Source organism: Giraffa tippelskirchi, chromosome 10 (genome assembly GCF_054371585.1).
Source record: "Giraffa tippelskirchi isolate mGirTip1 chromosome 10, T2T-mGirTip1v1.2.pri, whole genome shotgun sequence".
Lineage (NCBI taxonomy): Eukaryota > Metazoa > Chordata > Mammalia > Artiodactyla > Giraffidae > Giraffa > Giraffa tippelskirchi.
Genome location: NC_137284.1, coordinates 114,962,157 through 114,982,447, shown reverse-complemented (window position 1 = coordinate 114,982,447; position 20,291 = coordinate 114,962,157). Strand labels below are relative to the sequence as shown.

The 20,291-nt window shown below is 40.7% G+C and overlaps 1 protein-coding gene across 2 annotated transcripts in view; it reads left to right on the top strand.

Moving 5' to 3' along the window:
• The window catches only part of NFE2L3 (NFE2 like bZIP transcription factor 3), a 34,385-nt gene extending 15,225 nt beyond the window's left edge, over positions 1-19,160 (top strand). For both annotated transcript variants that reach the window (XM_081533833.1, XM_081533832.1), the window contains 3 exons: positions 6,741-6,908; positions 15,101-15,184; positions 15,821-19,160. In XM_081533833.1, the coding sequence (XP_081389959.1) occupies positions 6,741-6,908; positions 15,101-15,184; positions 15,821-17,074 (1,506 nt within the window). In that variant the 3' untranslated portion in view covers positions 17,075-19,160. The remainder of the gene's footprint in view (positions 1-6,740; positions 6,909-15,100; positions 15,185-15,820) is intronic.
• The last annotated feature ends 1,131 nt before the right edge of the window (positions 19,161-20,291 follow it).

Genomic DNA, 20,291 nt, shown 5'->3' with positions numbered 1-20,291 from the left:
GTTGCAGAGGAAGAAGAAATAACTGTAGCTCAGATTCTTACCCTAACTGTGACTTTTCCTGCCTTGGCCCTTTTGCTCCACATGCTTCTGTCCTTAGGAGAACTCAGGCTTTCTCTCATGTCTCGAGTCTCTCCCCCACTCCTGTCTAGGACTCTTCCCATACTGTCTTCATAGTCGCCACTTGTTTCATACATACATTGATCGGAGACTGAATGGGAGAAGGTGAGTAAAAATGCTACCACTCTTCAGTAGTAGACCCCAGGAGAAAAGACCCCAGTAGAAAAATGGACAGAGACCACAAAGAGTTCACAGAAAAGGAAATACAAATGCTTTTAAACTTGTGAAAGATGTTCAACCTCACTCCTAATAAGAGAAATAGAAATTAAAACTACAGCGATATGCCACTTTTCATCTATCACATTGGCATGTTTACTGGTTGGAGTGTAAGTTAATTACCACAAACATTTTCAGAGGACCATTGGGTAGAATCCCTCAAATAAAAAAATGCATGTATCTGTTGACCTAGCATACATTCTAGGAATTTATTTTACTTAACACATGTGTGCAAAGAAGTATGCATAAGGACATTTTAATTCTTTTTCTTTTTTAAGAAATGATTGGAGACAAATATCCATCATTAAGAAACTAATCAAATCCATTGTGGTAACAGGAATGTATTGGTTTTCTCTCCTCTGTACACAGCTCTTTCTGTTTTTAGATCTCAGCTAAAATACTACTCCCTTGAGAGGTCTTCCCTAACCAGTCTTTCTAAAGGTGCCCCCCCTTCTCTTTCACTTGGCATAAGTGGCAGTAATTTTCTTAGTTCACTTGTATTTTGGACTTCCTCTCCCTTCAAATGTAAGCTCTGATGAGGCAATCTAGACTTTTTTTCACTGTTGTATCCTCAGCATCCAGTATACTGTTTAGCATTTAATATGGATTGATTGAATGAGTGAATGAATAAGGAAAGCTGCATGATATCCTTATTGGTGAAACATTATGAGTGAAAAATAAGAATGGCAGGTGTGATGATGTGATGTAATACGTATTTAGTCCTCATCTGCCCCCACCCCCCACCCCTATGTGGCAGAGCTCCCAAAGACCTTGGAATTTCCTAAGCATGAGAGCAATGGGAGCATCTTTTGTTACAATATTTGGTCTCTCAGTCCTCAGTTCCTGAAATAGTTCCAGAGCCCTGAAGGTGAAAGGAAGCTTTTCCTATTTATAACATGCCCCTTCTAACCACACCTGACTTATGGGGTTGTTGGGTTTTTTTAATATTTATTTATTTGGCTGTGTCAGGTCTTAATTGCAGCATGTGGGATCTAGTTCCCTGACCATAGATTGAACCTGAGCCCCTTGCATTGGGATTGTGGAGTATTAGCCACTGGAGCACCAGGGAAGTCCCTTCATTCTGTTGATGAGGTAGCTTTGGGAGAGCCCCCTAAAGATGAGGGCTGGTTGCCAGGGGAACCAACCACATGATGAGAGGATTAGAACTTTACCCCCCTGCCCCACACCGCCCCCCAGACCTCTGGGGCAGGGAGAGCAGCTGTAGATTGAGTTCAGTCACTAACAGCCAATGATCGATCAACCATGCTTGTGTAGTGACGCCTCCATAAAAAGCCAGAAGGAGGGCTCTGGAGATCTTCCAGGTTGGTGACCACATGGAGGTGCTGAGAGAGTGACGCAGGGCATGGCAGCTTGTGACCTTTCCACAGTCCTTGCTTTTAGGCATCTGTTTGTTTCTGAGTTGTGTCCTTTTGTAATAAAATGGTAATCTAGTGAGTAAAATGTTTTCCTGAGATCTGTGAGCCACTCTAGCAAACTAATCACACCAGAGGAGGAGGAGGGTTATGGGGACCTTTAATTTACAGGCGCTTGGTGGGAAGCACAGGTGACCACCTGGACTTGGAACTGACCTCTGGAGGGAGAGGTAGCAGATTTGAGACTGAGCCTTTAACCTGTGGGATCTGATGCTACCTCTAGGTAGATAGTGTCAGAACTGAATTAAGTTACAGAGCATGCACGTGGTGTCACAGAGCTGCTAGGTGTATGAAAAGCCCACATATCTGGTGTCAGAAGCAAAGTAGTAGACCACTGCGAATGGAGGGACGACACAGTGTTTTCCTTTATGTCAGATGTCATCGTTATTATTGAGCAGTATTCTGAAAGCATGAGCAAAGCAATTAGACAAGAAAATGAAATAAATTTAAATTGTAAGAAGGAAGAGGTGAAACATAATTAGTAAAGCAATTGACATGACTGTATATGCTCTGGGGGGAAAAATACAGACTAACAGGAATTATAATGGAAGAATAGTTTTTCTGAGACTACCTTCTGTGATTTGCCATGTAGGAATTTTAGGGTATAACTTTAGTTAGATATAATTTCAGACTTTAATGTTGTGAGAATAGTATAGATCCTTTACTCAGATTTGCCTGTTGTTTACATTTGGCCCCATTTGAGTTACCTGTTTATAATTACATCTATATATACATACAGTTCTTTCATTCTGAAACATCTAAGAATGAATTGTAGCCATTATGTATAGTACTTCTAGTATGATCTATAACCAGTTAACCAGAATCAGGAAAATTTAACATGAATCTAAGACTATAATCTATTGTCCATACTCAGACTTTATCTGTTGCCCCAGTAATATCCTATGTAACTACTTCTTCTCCTGGGTCTATGTCTAACGCAGGAGCACACATTGCATTTACTTGTCAAATCTCTTAAATCACCTTTAATATGGAAAAGTTCTTTCAGTTCTTGAACTTTAGATTTTGGAAGAATATCAACCAGTTATTTTGTAAAGTGGCTCCCAATTTTGATTTGTCTGATGTTTCCTTATTACATTGAGATTATGAACACCACAGAAATGGTATTGTATCCTTCATATTGTGTCAGGAGGCATCTTGGTGTATCGCCATATTGTGATGATAGATTTGACCACTGGTTTGTTTTTCTTTTGAACTTATTTTGTGTCGGGGTGCAGCCAATTAACAGTGTTATGATGGTTTCAGATGAACAGCAAAGGGACTCAGCCATACACATACATTCTTCCCCCAAACCCCCCGTGCTCCCATGCAGGCTGCCACATAACATTTGAAAACTTGGTTTAAATGGTGTTTTCCAGGTTTCTCCTGAAGGGTTATTTTTCTCTTTGTAATTAAAAAGTAATCTGGGGTGATACTTTGAGGCTACTTAAATATTTTTATTTTTCATCAAATTTTTATTCCCTAGTTTCAGCATTCATTCATGATTTTCTAACTCCATCATTCTCCTTCTATATTTATTAGTTGCATTCTACTGTAAGGGAGATATTTCCCTTTTTCCTCATTTACTTGTTTATACTGAAATGAACTCGTTGGTCCTTTTATTTAACACATTTATTGAGTTAAGGACTTCCCTGGTGGCTCAGACAGTAAAGCGTCTGTCTACAATGTGGGAGACCTGGGTTCGATCCCTGGGTCGGGAAGATCCCCTGGAGAAGGAAATAGCAACCCACTCCAGTACTGTTGCCTGGAGAATCCCATGGATGGAGGTGCCTGGTAGGCTACAGTCCATGGGATTGCAAAGAGTCAGACATGACTGAGCAACTTCACTTTATTGAGTTATGATCCATTATTATATAATATAATAGGATTTTTAACCTATTTTCTGCTTCTTGCCATGTGATTTGTGGTCATACAGAATTTCTCTATCTTCCATTCTTCTCCCAAGTTTTAAGACAGGCCGTCTTACAGACTTTTGTTACCAAACTCGCATACACTCTGAAAGTTTCCTTATGGGTTTGACCTAGTTATGTATTAGCCACTGGTTTCCTCTGTTATTGTTTATTTATGTATTATTATAGATAACATTCTCATGTTTTCAAGTTTATGTGTCTTTCTACATGTGTTGTATTAATTCTGATATTACAGACTAAGAGGACCTTCCTTCATGGTTCTAAAATAGATCTTGTGATTTAGAGGTTAGAAGCTCCTATGCCCACCAGCAGCAAATTTATTTGTACACAAAGTTAGCTGCCTCAGGAATCTAGTATTTTGAATTAGATTCTCTTAAGGCCTAACAAAAAAAAACCTTCCCTTGGCAAAAGATTGAGGTTAAAAGAGTGATGACCAGTCTTATCCTTTCCCTTCTTCCCTGAATTTAGATGGGAATCAGTGTTTCAGTTGCAGAAAAGAGCAAGACTATGGATTCTCACTCATCAGAAATTTCATACAAACTCTTAGGATGTCGTATCTAGGAGTTCATCTGTTCAGCAACTATTATTAAGGGTCTGCTGTGTGCCAGGCTGTGGTATAGGCAGAGGGCATACAGCAGGAATCAAGCAGAGTCCCTGCCCTCAGGAAACTTGTGTTCTAGTTGGACAGATTAGACAACAAACAAATACAATAACATGTTCAATTCAGTCGCTCAGTCATGTCCAACTCTTTGCAAGCCCATGGACTGCAGCACGCCAAGCCTCCCAGCCCATCGCCAACTCTCAGAGTTTACTCAAACTCATGTCCATTGAGTTGGTGATGCCCTCCAACCATCTCATCCTCTGTCGTCCCCTTCTCCTCCTGCCTTCAGTCCTTCCCAGCATCAGGGTCTTTTCAAATGAGTCAGTTCTTTGCATCAGGTGGCCAAAGTATTGGAGTTTCAGCTTCAGCATCAGTCCTTCCAATGAATATTCAGGACTGATTTCCTTTAGGATGGACTGGTTGGATCTCCTTGCAGTCCAGGGGACTCTCAAGAGTCTTCTCCAACAGCACAGTTCAAAAACATCAATTCTTTGGCACTCAGCCTTCCTCATAGTCCAACTCTCACATCCATACATGACTACTGGAAAAACCATAGCTTTGACAAGACAGATGCTTTGTTGGCAAAGTAATGTCTCTGCTTTTTAATATGCTGTCTAGGATGGAGAAGGAAATGGCAACCCACTCCAGTATTCTTGCCTGGAGAATCCCAGGGACGGCGGAGCCTGGTGGGCTGCCGTCTATGGGGTCGCACAGAGTCGGACACGACTGAAGCGACTTAGCAGCAGCAGGTTGGTCATAACTTTTTTCCAAGGAGCAAGCATCTTTTAATTTCATGGCTGCAATCACCATCTGCAGTGATTTTGGAGCCCAAAAAAATCAAGTCTGTCACTATTTCCACTGTTTCCCCATCTATTTGCCATGAAGCGATGGGACCAAATGCCATGATCTTAGTTTTCTGAACGTTGAGTTTTAAGCCAGCTTTTTCACTCTCCTCTTTCACTTTCATCAAGAGGCTCTTTAGTTCTTTTCCACTTTCTGCCATAAGGGTGGTGTCATCTGCATATCTGAGTTTATTGATACTTCTCCCGGCAGTCTTGATCCCAGCTTGTGTTTCATCCAGCCTGGCATTTCTCATGATGTCCTCTGCATATAAGTTAAATAAGCAGGGGGACAACATACAGCCTTGACGTACTCCTCTCCCTATTTGGAACCAGTCTGCTGTTCCATGTCCGGTTCTAGCTGTTGCTTCCTGACCTGCATACAGATTTCTCAAGAGGCAGGTCAGGTGGTCTAGTACTCCCATCTCTTTCAGAATTTTCCAGTTTATTGTGATCCACACAGTCAAAGGCTTTGGCATAGTCAATAAAGCAGATGTTTTTCTGGAACTCTCTTGCTTTTTCGATGATCCAGTGGATGTTGGTGTTAGTTACTGTGTGTTGGAAGGCTGATGGGAATTATCGAATAGACAAGGAAGTATTGTTGACGCAGAAAAGAGGATAGGGTAGCAGAAGCAATGTCTTCAAGCACACGAGCTACTTGTGATGGAGGACGTGAACAAGAGATCATTGAGGTAGGAAGACCAACATCTACAGTGTCAAGAATTTGGTACAGTGAACAGAGAAGCAAGTAAAACCAAGCAGGCCATCAACACATTAGCCTTTTTATTCTGTTCTTGCTTTGATTTCTCTCCTTGTTTTAGCATCTGTGTATTTACATTTCTTTGACTTATTTTCTTTTTAAAGATTAACATTCCTATGGTTTAGAGTAGGGGGCAGTAATGCTGTCCTTGAGTTAGTCCACTGTGTTTTGTTGCTGGAAGAGAGAAATGAAAAACAGATCCTTGGAAAGAATTCAAGAGGCCGTGATGTTATGTTAGAGGGGAAACAGTATGCAGAGAATTTTTAATGTAATTGGAAGTATCAGAATATATATTATATGCTAAATGGCAACTGTTTGAATGTTCAGAAGAAATCTCTAGCCTTTTAATTATCTGTCTCCTAAGTTAAAGGTGAAGGACTCATCTGTATAAATAAACATAGTTGAAAATATCAATGGAGATGTTAGTTTAAGCTTTATCATTGACTTTTTTTCAAAATAAAAATTTATTTACATTTTTCCTGATTGTAAAAGAAATACATGTTTGTGGTAAAACATTCAAACAGTATAGAAATGTATAAAACAAAGTCAACCCTCTTTATCCTTCCTGAAGTCAGGGGGTTTATAAATGCAAATAATTTACATTATCCAGATCAGTACAGCCTGTCTCACAGTGAGTTTTTGAAAAGGACAGGACACAAAACTGACCTTTGTTTCAGAATTAAAATGTTTCTTTGATACCGAAATAATGAAATGTCAGTCTGAGTTTTCGACTTGTGGGTTTTCCTGATCACTGAGCAGTAAGTACAAAACAGTTTTAAAGATTTTAGTTATTTGATGAAATGTGGATTTGTACTTAGCACATTTTGGGGTCGGTCCTTTTTATAGGAGAATGAGGTATTAAGAGGTGTGGGTCACAGTCCCCAGCATGAAGTAAATGAGCAAGGATCATCAACCCAGAAGGAAAAATCACTACAGCAGAAGAATGAAGATAAAAATAAAGTAGCAGATAAGCCTGTCTGGGAGGCAGAAAAAACCACTGGTTCTAGAAGTGAGGTAAGCATGTCAGAATATTCCAACCATACTATTTTGGCTTTAAGGTAGATTTTATGACTTTTGACAATATGTGTTGGGAATGGATTTTATATATGTGTGCCTCACTAGAAGTAAATTTGATATATGAAAATACATATTTTTTTAAAATTGTGGATGTGGTTATTTGGTTTACAAGGAATCAGCCATAGACCATTATATCTGGTTAAACTCACACACACCCGTCCAGAAACTTGCTAGCAGGTTTTGTTGTGTTTGCAAGGGATGTAGAGATGGCTGGCATCCTGAACCCAGGAATCCTCAATCAAAACCAGCCACTTCCAGAAGTAGACAGGTTGGCTAGGTCTGGGAAAGTAAGGAGAAGACCCTACAGGAACATCACCCTCAATCCGGCTGGAACCTGGGCTCATATCCTCGCTCAGTCTCCTGGTGCACCATGCTGACTGGGCATCCATGAGCCCACTTTGCATCTTTGGCCTAGGTTGAGTCAGATAGCCTCATTGACTCCTTGCAACTAATAACCACACTCGTGAGTAGTAGATAGAGTAGAAAAACGTGAACTCCAGGAGCCAGGCTGAACTCCTTTCTTCTTTAACATGGGACCTAAGCTGGGTTCTACTCAGCAGTGGTCCAGACAGGTATGGAATTCCACAGACCTTTAACCACTTGGTACTTCCCCTGGCAGGTGGCACCCTTACAGGTCTTGCCCTGACGGGACTCCCAGCCCTGCATTGCCCCAGGTGGAATTTGGGGCTATGCCTTGAACACCCATGGAGGGTAGAGTACTATGCCTTGGCCCTTCTCAGGCAGCCCATCATCACTGTAGCCTTGACTTTCTAACATCACCCTGAACGTAACATGATTGACAGAACGAAGCCTGAACACAGTTCTGCTCCCTCTGCCCACTCACCACTCTCCCACCCCTCCAGCCTGTTCTGTTTTAGGAAACTAGTTCTTCCCTGCATGCTGGGTGAAATCTAGGACAGGCCCTCTGCTAGATAATCAGACCCAAAACCTCTCTGCTTATCCCAGTGCAGCAGTTGGTAGACAGAACCAGTGTAAATTCTCAACAAGTCTGTAGTTTTTCCACTCCTATCCCTGCTGCAGCCTCAAAGCCTGGCGGGGTGAAAAAGGGTGTGTGTGGCCAGCTTCTTTGGTTTCCCCAGTTCTTCCTCGTTTGTTCAGACATCTCTGAAGCTGAGGGTGTGACGGGTGGGAAGAGCTCAGAAAAGGTGTTTCTTGACTGTTGCCAGTCTGAAACTGGTTTCCCTGGACTGCAGAATGTATTGAAAACCACTTCTCTGTTGGTTGGGCACTTTCATTTTGCAGGTTCTTTGGAGACCCCTACTGGAGTCCTCTACAGCTGGGTCTCTCACTGTCCTTCCCAAGGTCACACGCACCTCCACCTCCAGGTGGCCTCTCAAGCACCTGCTGGTCCCAGAAACCTGCCCCTCACCTCGTCTGTCAATCATTTCTCTAGCTGCAGCCCATGCTTGGTCTCTTTGAGTCCTTTTTTGCTAGTCTTTAGAAGATGTGGAGTTCACCCCAAGGAACCCCTTCCCATTTTCACTTTACCTCAGGTTATTCAACCCTTTTATGAGCTACAGTTAAACGAGATCCCGCTGCAGCCTGGCATTTCACTATGACATACAGAGGTATGCCCAGCTGCCTCCACTTTTACCCAGTGGTATTCTCCCCAGGCCTTGTATTCTTTTGTAATTCAGGTACCTTGCTATGGCTTTACCACCTCCTTATGCGCATGCACACACACACACACATGCCAGGGAATTGTCACATCAGTGCCAGTGAGTGCTGAAATAACTGTGTCTGTTTTGAAGGAGACATTTCAGGCCACTTTATGGAGTGCCTCACAAACTATCTTTTTGGAGGCAAAAGATGTTCTTAAACCAGTCTTACTGCCACTTCATTGTGTATAGATTTATGCTGTTGATTCCTTTTTACCCTGGGTATGTCTTTGCAATTTTACCCCTTCACAAGACTTCCCAGAAAAGTAGGACCTAATTTTATTTTCTACTTTTTTGAATTGCCTATAGTAACTCACTCACTGCTAGGTAACAGGCACTCATTAAATAACAATGAAGTGATCGATGAAGTAGGGAGCTTCGTTGGAGAATTTAAAATATTTCACTGCAGACGGACATCAGTTTGGACAAAACTGTCTAGAAACACAATCACTTAAGAGTGTGGCATTTGTGCCTTGGTTCTTAATTATCAGACTCAGCTCCTTTTTTGTAGGTCCATGCTTCTGTTTTGTTCCAGTGTTTAAATTACACTTCTTGTAGGAGCTTCTAACAACAAAGCAGAAAGGAGTTATCTGTGACCCCAGTGAACCACTGGCATTTGAGAATATTTAGGATGACTGACATAATTTACTCATTAACAGTGACTTCCTTCTAGCTGCACTGCAAGGCTAGACTGCTATTAATGAAAACTAAATACACAAATATATACAGGTTAACTGGTCTGAAGATACGTTCTTCTCACTAAAGACAAGTTGAATATATGTATTGTTGCATGTTTTTAAAGGTAGAAAATGTGTCCATATTTAATATTCCTAGTGATCTCTGTTCAAAATGCAGTGAATTCCTGGCCAAAAACAGAACTGATTAGGAAGGAGGACTTTTATGTGAAGATTTAGGACTGCAGTCATGTAGTCCACAGTTTAGGCCCTCAAGTAAAAGGTACAGGCCCATGGGATTCTGAAGAGAAGTGAGGGGATTTTCTTTGTAATGGAAGTAAGGGCAGGCTTAAGGGCAATGCAAGTAAGGGCAGGCTTAAGGGCAATACCAAGAAATAGAGAGACACCTATAGACTAGCTAAACTACCTGAACCCAAAACCACCCTCAGAGCAGAAAGGAACCTGGGGAAAAATACAGCTCAGTGAGAGTGGACATAAGAGGTGGTAATGTGGTCATAAGAGTGAGATAACAGGTGTCTAAGGGACCCTGTCACTTCTTCCTTCCATCTTCCCATTTCTTCCGGAATCAACCAGAATGCTGGTTGTAAGGTGTTAGCTCCTCAAGCCTCCATCAACAGGGGCACTGAAGAGGAAGAAACAGGTAAAAAAGATCTAATGAGACATATCTTTGAATAGCCTGAAGGATCAGTCCATAATTCATTTTAAAGAGAATGATCTTCATACCCATATTTCCATGTTCTAAATATTAAGACTTTCTTTTCTGCAAACAATGTTATTTACCCATAATTAAGGGTGGTTTTTGTGGGAATGAATACAGATTTCTGCTGATGTTATCCATTCTCACACACTTGTGACCATCAGGCAAATTTTGGTCAATGGTTGGCCAGGATGAATGAATCAAGTTTCTGAAATTTCTTAATATCTTAGTATCATTTAAAATCTTCACCAATTGGTGAAGAACTTTGCTACCCACTAAGGATGTGTAATTTCCAGTTAAAGAACAAGAAATACTATCCACCAGCTTATCTTAAATATGTCTTAAAACAGCCAAAGAAATAGACACAAAAAGCCTTGAAAACATGGCAAACCCAAGTATTTGTACCACACACACAAAACCACACACACAAAATCATGAAATTAAAAGACGCTTGCTCTTTGGAAAAAAGCTACGACAAACCTAGACCACGTATTAAAAAGCAGAGACATTACTTTGCCAGCAAAGGTCTGTCTAGTCAAAGCTATGGTTTTTCCAGTAGTCACGTATGGATGTGCGAGTTGGACCATAAAGAAGGCTGAGCGCTGAAAAATGGATGGTTTTGAACTGTGGTGTTGGAGAAGACTCTTGTGAGTCCCTTGGACTGCAAGGAGATCCAACCAGTCCATCCTAAAGGAAATCAGTCCTGAATATTCATTGGAAGGAGTGATGCTGAAGCTCCAATACTTTGGCCACCTGATACAAAGAACTGACTCATTTGAAAAGACCCTGATGCTGGGAAAGACTGAAGACGGGAGGAGAAGGGGACAACAGAGGATGAGATGGTTGGATGGCATCATTGATTCAATGGACATGAGTTTGAGCAAGCTCCAGGAGATGGTGAAGGACAGGGAAGCCTGGCATGCTGCAGTCCGTGGGGTCGCAAAGAGTTGGACATGACTGAGGGACTGAACACCATCACCACCACAGTATCAGTCCAGCTGATCTGAATCTTTAAAAAAGAAAACTCTAGAGTAAAAAGTTATGGGTGGGAGTTACACACAGCACAAGTCACGAATGTGAACTTACTAACATGTAAAGACACCCCTTTGACACATCAGACAGAAATCCTGGATGAGGCATAATGAATACTATCTTCAAATCAGGCACAAAAGCTGAAGATATCCAGATGCCATGACAGAGGCTGGGGTTGAGTAGATGGCAAGTCCATGCCTCTGGGTACCTGAGTTCCCTGCTTTAAAGCTCAATATTTAAAGGCTCTTCTAGTTTAGTAAATGACAGCTAGGACACTTCTAGCCATGAGCCAGGAGACAGAGCAAGGAAGCTGTCCATCCAACTTTTAGAAATCAGAACACCAAGTGGTGTGGATTCAGACTACCATCACTGTCAGGAATCCTGAGTTAAGAAAATGTGTAGAAAGTGATAGAAAAACTGGTCCTTGAAGAGAAAAATATACAACTGAGTTGGTAAACACTTAGTATGTGGCATTCCTATAGAAAACAGCTCTCAAAGATGAGCTTTTGCATTGAAAAGACAATGATAGAATAAGAAAATCTACATTACTTCTAATAGGAGTCCTAGGAGAAACTCGGAAGTATGAAGAAGCAGTATTCAAAGTTTATGCCAAAATATTTCCAAAATTAAAATGATCCTATGACTCAGATTAAAGGGATACACAGACTCCTAAGCAGAGTCAATAAAAAATTAAGTCCCAGACCTATCATAGTGAAATGGCAGGGCAACAAAAACTAAGAAAATATCTTTGAAACTACCCAAGGGGGGAAATGGGTGAATTTAACTCAGATGACCATTATATCTACTACTGTGGGCAAGAATCCCTTAGAAGAAATGGAGTAGCCATCATAGTCAACAAGAGTCTCAAATGCAGTAAATAGATGCAATCTCAAAAATGACAGAATGATCTCTGTTTCCAAGGCAAACCACTCAATATCACAGTGATCCAAGTCTATGCTCCAACCAGTAATGCTGAAGAAGCTGAAGTTGAACAGTTCTATGAAGACCTACAAGACCTTCTAGAACACCAAAAAAAAAGATGTCCTTTTCATTATAGGGGACTGGAATTCAAAAGTAGGAAGTCAAGAAATACCTGGAGTAACACACAAATTTGGCCTTGGAGTACAGAATAAAGTAGGGCAAAGGCTAATAGAGTTTTGCCAAGAGAACGCACTGGTCATAACACCCTTTTCCAACAACACAAGAGAAAACTCTACACATGGACATCACCAGATAGTCAACACCGAAATCAGATTGATTATATTCTTTGCAGCCAAAGATGGAGAAGCTCTATACAGTCAGCAGATACAAGACTGGGAGCTGACTGAGGCTCAGATCATGAACTCCTTATTGCCAAATTCAGACTGAAATTGAAGAAAGTAGAGAAAACCACTAGACCATTCAGGTATGACCTAAATCAAATCCCTTATGACTATACAGTGGAAGTGACAAATAGATTCAAGGCATTAGATCTGATAGAGTGCCTGAAGAACTATGGATGGAAGTTCATGACACTGTACAGGAGGCAGTGATCAAGACCATCCCCAAGAAAAAGAAATGCAAAAAGGCAAAAAGGTTGTCTGAGGAGCCCTTACAAATAGCTGAAAAGAGAGACGCAAAAGGCAAAGGAGAAAAGGAAGGATATACCCATTTGAATGCAGAGTTCCAAAGAATAGCAAGGAGAGATAAGAAAGCCTTCCTCAGCGACCAATGCAAAGAAATAGAGGCAAACAATAGAATGGGCAAGACTAGAGATCTCTTCAAGAAAATTAGAGATACCAAGGGAACATTTCATGCAAAGATGGGCTCGATAAAGGACAGAAATGGTATGGACCTAACAGAAGCAGAAGATATTAAGAAGAGGTGGCAAGAATACACAGAAGAACCATACAAAAAAAGACCGTAATGACCTAGATAACCACGATGGTGTTATCACTCATCTAAAGCCAGACATCCTGGAGTATAAAGTCAAGCAGACCTTAGGAAGCATCACTATGAACAAAGCTAGTAGAGGTGATGGAATTCCAGCTGAGCTATTTCAAATCCTGAAAGATGATGCTGTGAAAGTGCTGCACTCAATATGCCAGCAAATTTGGAAAACTCAGCAGTGGCCACAGGACTGGAAAAGGTCAGTTTTCATTCCAATCCCAAAGTGCAATGCTGAAGAATGCTCAAACTACCGCACAATTGCACTCATCTCACATGCTAGCAAAGTAACGCTCAAAATTTTCCAAGCCAGGCTTCAACAGTATGTGAACCACGAACTTCCAGGTATCCAAGCTGGGATTAGAAAAGCCAGAGGAACCAGAGATCGAATTGCCAACATTCATTAGATCATCAAAAAAGCAGGAGAGTTCCAGAAAAACATCTATTTCTGCTTCATTGACTATGCCAAAGCCTTTGACTGTGTGGATCACAATGAACTGTGGAAAATTGTAAAGAGATGGGAATACCAGACCACCTGACCTGCCTCTTGAGAAATCTGTATGCAGGTCAGGAAGCACCAGTTAGAACTGGACATGGAACAACAGACTGGTTCCAAATAGGGAAAGGAGTACGCCAAGGCTGTATGTTGTCACTCTGCTTATTTAACTTATATGCAGAGGACATCATGAGAAACGCTGGAATGAATAAAGCACAAGCTGGGATCAAGATTGCCAGGAGAAATATCAATAACCTCAGATATGCAGATGACACCACCCTTATGGCAGAAAGTGAAAAAGAACTAAAGAGCCTCTTGATGAAAGTGAAAGAGGAGAATGCAAAGGCTGGCTTAAAACTCAACATTCAGAAAACTAAAATCATGGCATCTGGTCCCATCACTTCATGGCAAATAGATAGGCAAACAGTGACAGACTTGATTTTTTTGGGCTCCAAAATCACTGCATATAGTGACTGCAGCCATGAAATTAAAAGATGCTTGCTCCTTGGAAAAAAGTTATGACCAACCTAGACAGCATATTAAAAAGCAGAGACATTACTTTGCCAACAAAGTGTCCGCCTCATCAAAGCTATGGTTTCTCCAGTAGTCATGTATGGATGTGAGAGTTGGACTATGAGGAAGGCTGAGTGCCAAAGAATTGATGCTTTTGAACTGTGGTGTTGGAGAAGACTCTTGAGAGTCCCCTGGACTGCAAGGAGATCCAACCAGTCCATCCTAAAGGAAATCCGTCCTGGGTGTTCATTGGAAGGACTGATGCTGAAGCTGAAACTCCAATACTTTGGCCACCTGATGCAAAGAACCGACTCATTTGAAAAGACCCTGATGCTGGGAAGGACTGAAGGCAGGAGGAGAAGGGGACGACAGAGGATGAGATGGCTGGATGGCATCACCGACTCAATGGACATGAGTTAGAGTAAATTCTGGGAGTTGGCGATGGGCTGGAAGGCCTGGCATGCTGCAGTCCATGGGCTTGCAAAGAGGAGGACACAACTGAACAATTGAACTGAAGGGGAAGAGGGGAAATTAGTTATGTTTCCTGTAGGTCTGTCATTTTATAACTAAATGCCACAAGACAGTGCTGAGGGAAAACATTAAGCCTAACCTAAGCATGAAGGCAAAATAATTCCAAATTACAAAGACTAATGAGCTCATGAAGCCACTCTAAAAAACTATCAAATCATTTCAACAAGAAACTTAAACCCTTTAGGAAGGCAGGAGATGAAGCAATGGTGAATAGAGAGGTTGATAAAACTTTTGGTAACTCTATAAATGTATTTGACTGAAAATTACAATATCCTCTAATCACTCTGGAAGGTTAGCTGGGGAGGGACAAAATAATGTGGAACTAAGAATACATGCCAATAAAATTGATGGAAAATGATTAGGGCAGGAATGGAGTCGTTGAGTTATATGTTTTTGTTGAAAGCAGGATATTAAAATAGTACTAAAAAAGGAACAATATAAAAATTTCAAAATAAAGATAAAAATTCATCCTGGATATGACTTGGTTATCCTTTCTAGATTAAGTCTAAAAGTCCCAGGCAACCACTTGAACTTTTTAATTTAAATGACTTTTTCTACAGAGATATCAAAATGGAACAGACGCATTTTTCTCTCTGGAAGACTTATTTCAGTTGCTTTCATCGCAGCCTGAAAATCTACTGGAGGTAATCAGAAACTTGGCTTTTATCCTTGCAGGAAAATATCTGCACTGACCTCTTTGTGAGCAAATGTAACATTTTTACCTGGGATATACAGCTTTAACAGCTTTAATACTTAATAGTTCCTAGTGCATTATAACCCCATGGACTATAGCTCACAGGCTCCTCTGTACATTGTTCCCCCTTCCAAATAATCACAAAGGTATAATCAAATTCATAAAATCCATGTTGAATCAATATGGCAGTATGTAGATAACATAAGGCACACCTCAGTCTTTCTGGTAGCACTGTACTTCCATGGCAGTCCACAGGGTGGGTTTAGCTTAGCTTATAAACAGGATAAATAATAAATAACAAGAAGATAATATTAGATGTAAGACCAGCTTTTATACTGACAATCTATTTTAAAATTTTGTGATGTTCGAAGACCTAATCTTTCCCCCACTATACCATAGTCGCATTTGAGGTCATTTTGTGTAGTCAGTTGCCTGCATTTATTTAAGGGAAGTTATTCATAGCCAACAGCATATCCTTATTTGTATAGAGGAGTTAACAAAGAGAACTGAAAGTACTGCATTGTGTATTAGAACTGGTGTTGAAATAGTTTTATGTATTTACAGCATTTTTCCTTTCCTTTTTCAGGGAGTCTCACTGGCAGATATTGCTCCTCTCCCTGGAAGTATCAATGATGGCATGAATTCCCCCACACATTATAATGTAAATTTTAGCCAAGCTGTAAGTCATGATGTAAGTCTCCACGAGGCCATGTTGCTATGTTCTGACAATACATTTAGAAGGGATCCAGCAGCAAGGACTTCACAGCCACAAGAACAAATTCTCCAGTTAAGTTCTCCTATTACCAATACTGAACAGACCCTTCCTGGAACTAATTTGACAGGATTTCTTCCATTTGTTGACAATCAGATGAGGAATCTAAGCCAAGACCATCTGTATGACCTTGATATAAACATATTTGATGAGATAAACTTAATGTCTTTGGCCACAGAAGGTTTTGATCCAATGGAAATTTCTTGGCTGCTTGAAGAACCAGGTTATGATTCTGGGCTTTCCTTAGACTCAAGTGACAATAATAGCACCTCTGTTATCAAGTCTAATTCTTCTCACTCTGTATGTGAAGGTGCTACAGGTTCTAGCAGTGACCTTTCCCACCATAACCTAGAAGGGGCTGTAGGAGGATACTATCCAGAGCCCAGTAAGCTTTGTCACATCAATGATAGGAGTGATTCCCATTTTCATGGGGACCTTGCATTTCAACACGTATCACATAACCACACTTACCACTTACAGCCAAGTGCACTAGAATCCACTTCCGAATCTTTTTCATGGCCTGGGAAGTCACAGAAAATAAGTAGATACCTGAACGACACAGACAGAAACTTAAGCCGTGATGAACGACGTGCTAAAGCTTTGCATATCCCTTTTTCTGTGGATGAAATTATCCGCATGCCTGTAGATTCTTTCAACAGCATGTTAAGCAGGCACTATCTAACAGATTTACAAGTGTCGCTCATCCGTGACATTAGACGAAGAGGGAAAAATAAAGTTGCTGCTCAGAACTGCCGAAAGCGTAAACTGGATACGATTTTGAATCTGGAAGATGATGTATGTAGCTTGCAAGCAAAGAAGGAAACCCTTAAGAGAGAGCAATCCCAATGTCACAAAGCTATAAACATAATGAAACAGAAACTGCACAATCTCTATCGTGATGTTTTTAGTAGGTTAAGAGATGATCAAGGTAGACCAGTCAGTCCAAACCAGTATGCTCTTCAGTGCACCCATGATGGAAGTGTTTTGATTGTACCCAAGGAATTAATGATCCCAGGCCAGAAAAGGGAAAACCACAAGGGAAAACGAAAAAATGAGAGAAAAAATTGAAGATGGATTCCACCAACAAACATAAAAGCAGTTAGAAACTGATAAAGGATCATAAATCTGCTTCCAAGTTCAGCTTGTGTTAGCTTTTAAGTACTACAACTTGAATCACTCAGTTAAAACTGTTTTCAAGTTTAAGTGGACAAGTTCATGGATCAGTATCAGACCTGGGGCAGAAGCCACAACTTCATGAAGTCCTACTAGGAGGTACAATGTGACATAAAAACAGCCTACTTCGGTAGCCATTTCTTAAGATTTTTTTTTAAAAAGAGGCAAACACTGGATGCAATTATTTCAAAACATGTTTTTGTGACTTAAAATGCAATCTAACCTTAAGGTTTTTTCACTTAGCACTGAAGTTTAGTGACTTTTCATAGAGCTTTTTAGCTTAATTTTTATGAATACTTTAACTTATATAGCTTTTTCTGTGGAAATAAACTTTAGATTTTATGAAGTGCTCACTTTTGCCTTTGATAGATTCTAAGCAAATTTACCTTCCAGTTCTCCAAAATAACCACACTGAAAAATACAGGTGAATATCCCGCAAATAGGACAGCAACAGTGTTAAATTTTAATTACAAATTGACCAGACTCTAGCCAAACTGAAGTCAGTATGCTGAACTGACAATATTAGCCTCCCCAGCCCCTCCAAATTAACACAGAACATCACATGAAATAGACTAGGTTCTACTCTAGGATGCACCCCCAATAGTCCAGCTTTCAAAATACACATTTAGGCTTTAATGTCTGAGGACAAAGAGCCTCCCCCCACATAACTACCTGCATATGGGGAACTGGAACTCCCTGGCAGTAAAGCCAGCCTGTAGGGATGGCTCCCTTATCTAGGAAATCGACAAGTTCACACCAGAAAAAAAACACACCAACTTACTTAAATGTGAAAACGTTATGGATCATTCAAGACTTACACTAAGGGATAAATCAGACTGAAGAAATAAAAGCAAAATGAAACACTTTCAAATAAGCAAAAAGAAACACTTTTATAAAAAAAGACAAAGGAGACTGGAAAACCTGGTCATGTCTTAGAAATGATGGCACTCAAAAACAAGTACATGAGGACAGCTGTCCAAACTGTCATGGTTTGAGAACAGTAACACAAATGCTGTCCAGTCTGTCTGATAGGGCTCCCTGAGTGGTGCTAGTGGTAAAGAATTCACCTGCCAATGCAAGAGATGCCAACTTTGATCCATGGAACAAGAAGCGGCTGCCCACTTCAGAGCTGGGCACAACTGAACACCTTACATACACAGTATCTGATTAGAAAAATCTAAGGTCAGATATTAGAATCAAGTCAGTTATTTTAGGTTACTATTTTAAACTGAATCTAGGAATCTGTTTTAAAGCAAAATGATTCCTGATCAAAGTTCAGCTCCTCTGACCAGTTCTGCCCACTTCAGTGTTGACAGGCTTGCTTTTTGCAAGGCAACACACCTCATGCGTTGTGGCTTCTGAGAGGCACAATCACAAGTTATTTCAAGTTTGGAACAAAATCCACAAAACCAATTTACTTGTCAGTTTCTGCAACTGCAGATACCCTGGTTTGCTCAATTTTGAGTGTCCTTTTCAGGCTCAGCATCTTCCCCAATCCCTGAAAGCATCAAGACCACAAAGAACTATGGAACATCAAATGGAGAAGGGGTATAGTTGAAGAGTTGGAATTCAAAACGTTCACGGTAAAACTTAAACATCTCGAGATCTAAGGTATTTGGTGCACTGGTACCAAAGGTAGATGAATGGAGCTGTCACCAGCCAGTTCAATCTCACTTGCCATGGGCTTGTCTGGGTACTTTGTACAATACACAATGGACTGTGGTACGGTACTGAAGCTGCTTACTCTCCAGTGGTTAACAGCAGGGAAAACCTCATTTCAGTATTTTAGTCAAAGTTGCCTACTTACCAATTCATACCCCAAGACTGACCAGACTGTTCTAGTTCTGAAGTTTTCCTGAGTTCACAGAATGACCCAAACATTTCATTTTGAATTGCTCCCAACATGGTAGTCCCTTTCCTTTCCTATAGAATATTGTTGGTCCTAAAATAACCTCTTTGTGATTACATCAGTTGAAAATCAGGTGAAATCTGGTTCACTTTTTTTTATTAAAAGCTTCCATCCCTTTTGGTACCTAACAGGCCATGATGAAATCCCCAGGTGAAATTAAGTTACTCCTGAAGCAATGCATGTGTTAAGTCAGTCACCTCTTTTTGACCCCATGGACTTGCTGGGATACTATGGAACTCTGGGCAAGAATAGAGTGGGTAGCCATTCCAGTCTCCACCCAGGGATCAAACCCAAATTTCTTGCACTGCAGGTGCATTCTTTCCTGTCTGAGCCACCAGGCAGTTGAAACAATGGGTGCTCAATAAGATCTGGATATTTGGGGTGCACTTCAAGGCTGGCTCCAGCTCAGCACTGACCCTTAGGATAGAGAAGCAGTTGAAATCCTAAATGCCTGAATTCCTACCCCAGAAAGTGTCATCTTACGGAATATACATCAGTGTTTGACAATTTAAACCTTTTTCACTTAAATGTTGTTAAAATACCTGGATTAGTCTCCCTTCACCCAATCTTCAAAGATCTGAATTTGCTTCTTTTATTACTTGCAGTAACAGCAGAGCAGCATTAAAATCATTGGGTATATACTAACCTGAGAACATGTTTCAAATTTAGACACGTAAGCGAAACCAAGACAAAACTGTAAACATGCACTTCAGGTATACTGAAATCGGTGATATTTTCTGCCTCCTGCAAAGGCACCATATACTCCACACTTGAACAGTAACTGAATACAATTAAAAGAATTTGAGACCAACTTTAACTTGTACTCACACACTTACTTGGGATAGTGAAAACCACAGAATATCCAGTTTCAAAAACATTTCACCAGAGAAGCAGACACCAGGTGTGGGAGCCACCCCCTCAAAATGGCTCCCAGTATTGCTTACTTTTTGGGTATCATGTGAGCAACTCCCCCCACCTCACACACCATCACAACTTTAAAACATGGGTTGCATTGTTAAGAGTCTGTTGCTTCACTACGGTTGAAGGAAATCGCCAGCACCTATCTTCAACTCCTATCATTAGGCCATTTTGGATTCAAATTTTCAAGCCCCAATCACGTTTTCAAGCTCAAGTTATACAACCCTGAAGCTTCAGCTAGAACCACAGCTGTTTCCAAAAGCTTCATGTATAATTACTCTGTGA